The sequence below is a fragment of the Limulus polyphemus genome, unplaced genomic scaffold (genome assembly GCF_000517525.1).
Source record: "Limulus polyphemus unplaced genomic scaffold, Limulus_polyphemus-2.1.2 Scaffold3927, whole genome shotgun sequence".
Taxonomy (NCBI): Eukaryota; Metazoa; Arthropoda; class Merostomata; order Xiphosura; family Limulidae; genus Limulus; species Limulus polyphemus.
The window spans coordinates 20241-29892 of NW_013669537.1; the positions used below are offsets into that span (position 1 = coordinate 20241).

At 31.2% G+C, this 9652-nt stretch overlaps 1 protein-coding gene across 2 annotated transcripts in view; it reads left to right on the forward strand.

The window, feature by feature from the left end:
* LOC106470293 (Golgi-associated PDZ and coiled-coil motif-containing protein-like) overlaps window positions 1-9652 on the forward strand; it is a 61466-nt gene that overhangs the window by 14295 nt on the left and 37519 nt on the right. The window contains exons 2-4 of one of the 2 annotated variants that reach the window (XM_022398899.1): window positions 4960-5124; window positions 7032-7207; window positions 8370-8547. In XM_022398899.1, the coding sequence (XP_022254607.1) occupies window positions 4960-5124; window positions 7032-7207; window positions 8370-8547 (519 nt within the window). The remainder of the gene's footprint in view (window positions 1-4959; window positions 5125-7031; window positions 7208-8369; window positions 8548-9652) is intronic. The other variant, XM_013930838.2, reaches the window with a different exon arrangement.

Sequence of the window (9652 nt, forward strand, 5' to 3'; positions counted from 1 at the left end):
TTTCGTTAAGTTTTTACTTAACTAAACTAACAATAGTAAAAGTTAAAACCTAAACCAACTATAAAGTAATATATATATATATATATATATATATATACACATATATTGACACAATTGAAAATAATGCATGATTATATATATATTCAAATAATATCAAAATTTGTACAACCACTAATGAAAAATCAAGTACAGAATAAAATATAAGTGATACTTAACATAGATAAAATATATTGATTATATGTGGTTAACATTGGTTATTTATGTTTTTATTACTACATAGAAAAGATAACACAAAATTCATATTTCTCCATGTAAAACCTAGCACATAGAAGAGCAACTGCTCATCCAGTCATAAAGAGCACAGCAATATTTGTCTGGTATATGGTGGTACTTACAGCAGGTTACTTCCATCTGGAGCTTGCGATATTTAGGACAAACATATCCTTCTACGTTTATGCAGGATATCCCTATTACAGAGGACAGGAGTTTTGCCTTCTTGATATCCTTGGTGTATATTTCGTTATATTCCTGCCTCAATGTTTTACATAATTTTATTAAATCATGAAAGTCGCCAGCATAGTCCATTTAGAAAGGTCGAAACTTAATGGATGTGGGCAAAGATCTTTGTCACCCAATAGGTCTCTCCGGAAGGGTGGTCGGAATCAATAGGTATTATACCACCCAAAGCGTATACCATCACTGTCACTTGCTCTATGATGTATAGACCTGCTACACTGAATCCCTCCAATTCCACAATAGCACTTCTTTCCCAGGGTAGTCTGTACTTTATAACACACACAACACACTCAGTTAAATCACTTTGATACATTGTCAGGACTAAAGTATATTTCAATAACACTTCCATTTCGCTTGTTTCATTCTCATTTCATATCGACCCTTGTCAGATGTATATTACATAAGTCAGGGTTAAGATCTATCGAGTGGCGAGTGCATGGTCTTTATGTGGATTAGGCTTAGTGCTTTGAACTGGAGGAGCTTGTGATTTTTGTATTCTTTTACATTTAAATTAACAGTTATAAATTCAATAATTTACCGTAATTTTATATTTAGTTCATAATGAAAATATGATTTAGTATTTAGAATGATGACTTTGTGATTTGTATGTATTACTAGTACCACTTTGATAGTTTTAGGCTTATCGTAATAATTTTATATTTTTTCTTATAATTAAAACAGACTAACTGATATATAAAACATTTATTCTGATATTTTGCAAAGGGTTTGAAAAAATAAAGTTAAATTACATAAAAGAGTATACAAAAGTTACAAATCAAGATAACATACATACAAAAAGAGCATCAAAGTATGGATAAACAATATTAAACTGTTATAAGTTATGCACTGAGAAGTATATGTACAGTTGTATGCAAATCTTACTTAGATGCAAAAATAAATACGTAGTAAAAACTACTAAGATATTATAATCACATCAGTTTACATATCAAGAACATACAAACTGTACATTTGTTCACTACTCATGAATATGTACACTGAAGACTATACATGTTTATACAAATGCAAAAATAAGCTAAATACTTTTACTGAAGATGAATAATCCAAGTTGTATATTATTCAGTGAAATATTGAAAATTTTAAAAGTAATAAACTGAGCACAGTAATGTATAATAAATACAGTTCAATATAGACAAAAAATGTAATTTGTGTGCTCTTGAAAAAGTTTTTGTTGAAATATTTTCATTTTTTTATGGTTAATAAGTGTAGTGAGTTTTAAAACACTAATTCACTCTAATAAACACTAATTTTCTTTAGCAAATGCTTTCCAGGTGAGAACCGTTCTTGTGCACCTGCCAGAACTGTTGAATGGATACTTAACAAACAAGAAGGCTCTCTTCTACTTTCAATTATAGGATTCATGAAGTAGATGAAAGTCTTTCTGGTTGTACTTGAAATTTTGTTACCTGTTTGAAAAGAATAAAAGAATTAACAATAGACAGGTCAACAAGTCTAAAAAAAGCTTCTTATACCATTTAACAGTTTTACATGGAAGGTAATAATAACTAAGAAATTGATCATTAAGATCAACCCCTCCCATATACTTGTTGTAATCCAAGGTTACTTGTGGCTTGCTAATCATGTCACCCTGTCTTCTTGTCACTTCCTTTACTGTAGCATTATGCATTGTAGAAAGAGCATGGACATCTCTTTTTATAAGTCCACTTCATAGCAGTCATTGATCCACAGTTGAAAAACTGTGACTCTCCCCTTTTTATCTTACTTGGAAACATGTCTGGGAAGTGGGTCCTGTCCTTCCTACAAGTGCCACAAGCATAAGTGCCAAGTGAAAGCAACCTATCAAACAGAGTTGGGGAAGTATAAAAGTTATCAGTAAAAAGAGAGTGTCCCCTTCCTCCCCACTGAAAACCTGTGCATCCATTTTCTGCCAAAACTCAAAGTAATAGTTTGGTAGAATCAAATTTTTGAATGGCTGAAAGCAAATAGCCAGCAGCAAAAAGCTACCTCTCTTTTTTTCTTATCCTTACTGTAGTTTAGAATGATATCACATATGCAACTTGAGCTCTCATTTACCAGGAATTTGGTCTGGTTGCCCTGGCTATTGATCTTCGCTGGCTACACAGTTTTTCAGAGAAATAAGTGTTACAAGGTTGGTCAGCCTAAATCGAAATCGAGTATGTAAATCATCATTGATTAACACACTTCCAGTTTTATAAGATCAACATATAGAGAGAACAAAATCTGAGGAAATCATTGATCAAAACTCATGAATTTTATCAACATAAGCTTAGTAGGTGAGAAGGATGGATAGAACTACATGTGTATAGATTATTGTGAGATAACTGCTTATATTATACTTAAATGTTAAATGTAAGTCTTAACAGTCATTTTTTTAACCCATATTGTGAATTAAAGTGAAGTGGTCAGAAATTAGGATGAAATGTATTTGTTTATACATATTTAAACTGCTGAAGAAATGTAGTAAAGTACAAGAATTAATTAAAATTTCTGGCTTGAATATTTGAATTTGTCACAATAACACAGTTTGGAAGATATGAGTGTTTTAGCTGTAACTAAGCCTAAAGAACTATTAATACCTAATTATATATGTACATACTAGTGTAAAAGCCTGTCAAAAGTGATGGGAAACTACTGGAAACTAAAACTATTCCATATAAAACTGGCAATACACAAAAGAAATATAAAGCTTTCTTTCCCAGGAACATGCTACATATTGCTCCTGAATCCACAATATATAACTGAGCAAACATGCAACATATTGGTGCCTTTGGATAAAATATTAAAACGTATGATGATCATGTGATTGCACACACACACACACCTGTTCTTGATCTAATGAAAAGCTGTCCTCTTCCCAACTGATAATTGATATGTTCAATCTGTTTTAACAAAGGTTTTTTTGTAATAATTCCCAAGCATAGACTTGTACTAATTTTTGGCTTATTTAATGAAGATGACAAACAATTCAAAAAAAATGTTTAATAACTTGTACCTGACATTTTGGCTTATGCCTTTATCAAGGGTGTATGAACGTCACAGGTTACTAAACTGATTTTAAAGTATAGTAACTGAAAACAAAATACAGCTACAACAATATAACGGAAAAACGTATGTGATACAAGTACAGTCGAACAGTTTTGAGTCATTGATCATACAAATAGAGAAAAATGATGATAATAACATAAAAAATTGATAAAATTAATAATAATAAGATGATAAAGGGGCACATCAAGACACTGTTTCATGGATTATGTCTTTCGTGGATGAACCTATAACTACTCACTTTCTTCAAGCAGTTAGAAGATCTGGTTTGAATATCAAAATCATACAAAAACTTGGTAGAAAACTTAAGGATATACTCACTTGTTCAGCCTTTAATAACAACAATACATGTAAATTCTCAAAGTATTTTGCAAAGACAAATGGCGTAGAGAAGTCCTGCACTCTTAAAAACACTGTCTATGAACTTGCATGTACACAGTGTTTGGCCACATATATAGGTGAATTCAGTTGTTCAATACATGATCGTTTCAAAGAACACGTTCGTGCCACTGAAAACCTTGATAATAAAGAAGCTACTGCTGATTATTACTTAAAAGAACACAGCACAATCAATGGGAACCTTATACAATCAAAATCTTAGAAATTTGTGACAATTTTCTGAACAGAAAATATAAGGAATCACTTTGAATTCAATCCAGATGCCCTTCCATTAATAGGTACAGTGCTTGACCACTTTTAACATTTTATTATTATTAATTTTATTATTATGAATTTATCCATTTTTATGTAATTATTATCATTTTCTCTATTTTTATGAGCTACGACTCAAAACTATTCAACTCTACTGGTATCACTTAAACTTTTCAGATATATTGTTGTAGCTGTATTTTGTTTTCAGTTACTGTAATTTAAAATCCGTTTGGTAACCTGTGATGTTCATAGACCCTTGGTAATGGCGTAAGCTGGAAATGTCAGGTTCAAGTAATTAAACATTTTTACTGAAGTTGTTTGTCATCTTCATTAAATAATTGTTTCTATCCTTCAGTCAGCACTGAAAATTTTGAAAAATAGTAATTTTTGGCTTCTTTTTCCCAGAAGTCTTCCTAGCTTTCTTATTTGGATCCTACCTAGTTTGACGTCATAATGATGTGGTGTCACACACATAATGCCATGCCTGATCTGGTCCTGGGAACTCCCTCCTTGTAATTAAATTACACTAAAATGGGACAGGCAGTCAAAAGAGGAGGTATTATAGGAGAAAAAGTGGAATTGCACTTGTGTAACTCATGAAATTCAGAAAAATGAAGCGTGACCAACCGACATTTGGCTTTAATATATATTGATATATATGTATATCTGGAAAGGAAATATTTTATTACTGATACTTATTAAATGTAAGAATTATGAAGTTCAAAGTTAATGGTTTATTTTCATTTACAGGAGGAACTGTCTGAGATGCGACAGGAGCTCTGTGAAGCCCAAGCTTCACATGCAGCTGTAGAAAAAGAGCTCCAAAAACTGCTGATCCAACTTCATTCTGCACAACTGCAGGTTAGCTCTCAGATGGGCTATGCAGGAGACTCCAGTCTTATTAAACAAAAGCTTGTGAGTTTGTTTTCATCATAATAAATAGTTTTATGTATTATTGTTTTGTAGAAATAATAACCCATCCCAACTTTTATGGAATCATGTCAAAGTAAGTTACAAATTTATCCTCCCAATTTTGGAGAATTTACCAAAATTGTGTTTTGTGTAATATTAATAATGATGTAAAGGTTATTTGTTTGCATGAAAGTATGTGTGTATGGTGCATAAAGAAACTTTAACCTTATATTAGAAATACATAGTTATTATTTTTATTATTTGAAATCATTATAGTAGAGAAATAGTCTTTATTTAAAATATTGTTTTAAGTAATATACTGCAAATAAAAAAAATACATTTTTTTTAATGTTTCTAATTTTTACATGTGCGTTCTTTATTTGTGAAGTTGCACTATCAGTTTCATCAATAGATTATGATATATTTCCCTTCCTACTATTTCTGAAATGAATACTCATCTCCTCACACAATTTAGCTTTTTTTCCGACATGCTCTGCCAAAAAGATGTGCAAGCCTTGGGAAAACTCCCATTGCATGATACTATCATTATGTAGCAGAACCAACCACCAATAGAAGTGTGAAACACCTCAATGTCCAGTTTTGCTGAGATTTGCAACTTTACCATTCTTCTTGGCTTGAGTTTAATTTTACTCCACATGAATTCGTTATTTAATGTGATAACTACTAGTGTGCACCCACTCCAGGACCCTCTGCTTTTAAACATTGAACCTCCATGGAACTACTCAAATAGATGCCTTTCCCACACCTCTCAATGCCAAAGTTCCACTCTTATGGTCCCTTTTACCTCACCTCTGGTTCCCAATCCATTCAATCAGGACTGGTCCCATTTTATCCTGTATTCCTATCCTCCTCTCTGCTTCCTCCCTTGGGTCCTTGCTCTGATTTGGGATACCTCTTGCAAGGTCCTATTTATGACTCCTTAGTGGCCAGCCCAACCTTGTTTTCTATTACTTTGTCTTCTTTTGTGAAAGCTCCCTTCCCAACATACTGTCTTTTCTGATCCAACTCCACACATCCATCAAGGAGAGACATCCCTTCATGTTCAAGTGTGGGATTTATCCAGTCCATCACATGTGAAGCCAGACTTTCTAATCATGTAGAATTCCAGTTCTCCCATTTTTGTCATTCTTCCACCTTTCAATGTACCAATAGCAATGGCATTCTTATCGTCATTGGTCTATCGGTCACTCTTTCCACTCTGATCAACCCAGTTTGCAACATATTACCTCCACTTTCATATGGCTGTTCAACTGTGGCTTGTCTGTCTTTACAATTGAAGGTTATTGAGTTACATTATCTACCACCTTCTGCCTTTCTCAATACTACAGGATATTTTCTTCACCTGTCATACTCCTTTGCCTGGCTAGAATCTGAATGTGGTTCTCCACCCTCATACCCAAGACTTTTTTGAACCTCTGGCAACTTATTTGATATATCATCTCTCACTGAAGACCAGTCCTTTCACTATTTCAATGTGGGATTCTAGCTAAACTGTGTACATAGGTATTTGTTTTGGAAGTTAACATTTTTCCTTACCTGAAAATGTTTTTCCGATAGATACCTCTCCCCACAAAAACACACACACACACGTTTTTGTGCACATTTTTCATTGCCTCATCAAAAAATGAGGATTCACAAGCACAAAATTTATGGGGAGTTATGTATGGAGGTGTGTTGCACTTCTGATGGTGGAGGGTTCTGCTGCATGATGACATTAGGTGGGAGTTTTCACAAGGCTGTTGGCTTGCAAATCTCTTTGACAGAATATGCAAACACACAAGGAAGAAATGTAAACTGTGTGAAGAGGTGAGTACCTATCAGAAATACATTTTCAGGTAAGGAAAATGTTAACTTTCCAAAGCTACATGTGTTTCATAATATTTTTTTAGGAAAGTGAAATGGAACAGTATAGAACAGATGTCAAGAAAGAAAGCCAGTTAATAGCTGAAGTCACTCAACTGAATAAAGAAAACAACAGATTGCATCATTTTATTTTGGCTTTACAGAGTGAACTTTATGGAGCTCGATTAGCAGCAAAGTATTTAGATAAAGAGCTAGCTGGAAGGTAAAAATTTTAATGGTCATATAGTTTATTAATAGTTTTCTTCTTTCATGACTTGCACACAGTATACACTAAGCCTTCTATAATTACTTGTGGCAAACAAGAAAATGAGTAGTATGGGTTAACATTACTGTCACAGGATTTATAAAACAAATAATAGTTTCACATACCCACACAAAATCTTATTTATTTGATTTTGTTTATAAAGATTTATCTCAAGATAAATTAAAATTATTCAATGTATTATTTAACATGAAATTTACTTAACTCACCTTGCACCCATCCATGTTGAGGTTATGTTTTCTGATTTGTATAATTTAATTAAAATCTTCTTGATTCTTAGTATAACTTAAAAGAAACTTTCAATAATGTCATGAAGTTTGCTGACAGATATTTTGATATACATATGGATAATATACTTCAAAAAGTAAAGATTTAGTTTGAGCTTAATTTGACGTTTTAGTATTTTTTTTTAAAACATTATAAAAGAAACATTTTTTCCACTTTCATCATTGATTGATAGAAGCAAGTAGATTCATTGAATTTTATTTTGCTAGTGTCTTGGTCAATAGATGTCTTGATATTGATGTACATTATTAACCCTGTATACAGTACAATAGAACAAATAATCTGTCTTGTGGTCTCTGATGAGAGTATAAAAGCTTGCTCTGAATTAAATGGTAAAACATTAATTTAGAAATATTTGATTATAAACAATATGTACTTGTTGGTTGTATTCAATGTATAAGCCATGTATTAGTAAGACTGTGATTTAGTATGAACCAATCATTATATCAGTTATATTTTCATCACATGCATAAGAGATTAAAAACTATGAATGATAAATAGGTTGATTAGAAATACGTATTTAAATCAAAAATTTAATCTAATATTGATAATTTTCATTATTTGTTTGTTTTTGCAAACATTAATGTTTTCCCATCAACAAGATTTTAAATATTTTATTTATTAAATTTAACATTATGACAAAACTATTTCATATCATGGTTTAATATTTTATGATTTGATAGCCTTCTGGTCTGCATGAGAAGCAATTGAACTTACAAACAAAATAAATGAGGTTATTTTACATGTATTATGTGTATTATATTTTATTTTATTATTAACAATCTAATATAATATTGTTTATTTTTATATTACCAAGAATTCAACAGATCCAACTACTGGGTCAAGATCTTGGAAGAACTGATCATAACCATCTCTGGAATCAACTTGAGGCTGAAATTCATCTCCATCGCCACAAAACAGTCATTCGTGCTTGCAGAAGTCAGATTGGACTTAGTCCAAAACTTCCTGCCCCACCTGAGCAAGCAAGTTTTTGTGTATTAGAATTAGTGTTTTATTTAGTATTAGCATTTAGGTATATATAAACACACACACATATACATAAAATATATGTAGCCTCATTTGGTTGTGGTTGCATGATCACATACCTCTGGAAATACAAAATATAAGATAATTAGTTTTTGTTTGTTTTTTCTGTCACATAAAGTCCTTGTGTGTTTTAGGCATTAACCTTTTCCAGATGGGTCAAGAGTCAAAGTCCATTTCATTTCGTTTATTGACTCGCATTCAAAATTTTATTAAACTAGTATTTTATGAATTTATGTCATTAAATTTAGTATGAAAATGTAGATAGTAATTCAAATTTTCATATTATACATGTTTAATTTTTAATTTAAAAGTAAATATTAAAAACACTTAAACATCAATTTTTGTGTGTCATATGATATGTTGAATGTTGATTTTTTGGGTTATTCAAATGTATATATATAAAACCTAAAACAAGTTATTTTGTTTCACATCTTTCATGTGCAAAATTTCATAAGGCTTAACAAGCAGCAACTGAGTACAAAGGTCATAACTAGAAGAGATAATCGTTTGATTTACTTCTTTATGTACTGTTCTATGTTTTAGAAAAATAAGTTTAAGAACTTGTTTGTAAATAGTAATAATCTATATACATATATAATGTATAATAATTGAAATGTAACTGTATTTTTAAAAAAATAGTCCACTAAAACACAGTCAAGACAGGTCACTTTGTAAAGACTAAAGGTCTGTTTTATATTATTGGATATGGTAACATGAGTGCACGTGCACCTCATCATTGTACTTCTGTATTTGTAGCCAGGCATGGCGAAAAGGACAATATAATAAAAATAATAAATATATATAAATGTTTTAAGCTATTTACTCTAACATTTATGTTTTTGTGTTATAATTTGTAGTCATTCTAGAATTAAAAAAAGGCAAAATTTATATTTATTTTCTAATTTTTTATGGTGGTTATGAGATCGGTCAAATCGACCAAACCCGTACAGAGATTCATTATTGAAAATAACAGATAAAATATAAAGATTTTTTTTAAGAAACATTTGATAACTACCTAGACATTATAAGGATTTCACATGTGAAATTTGAAAA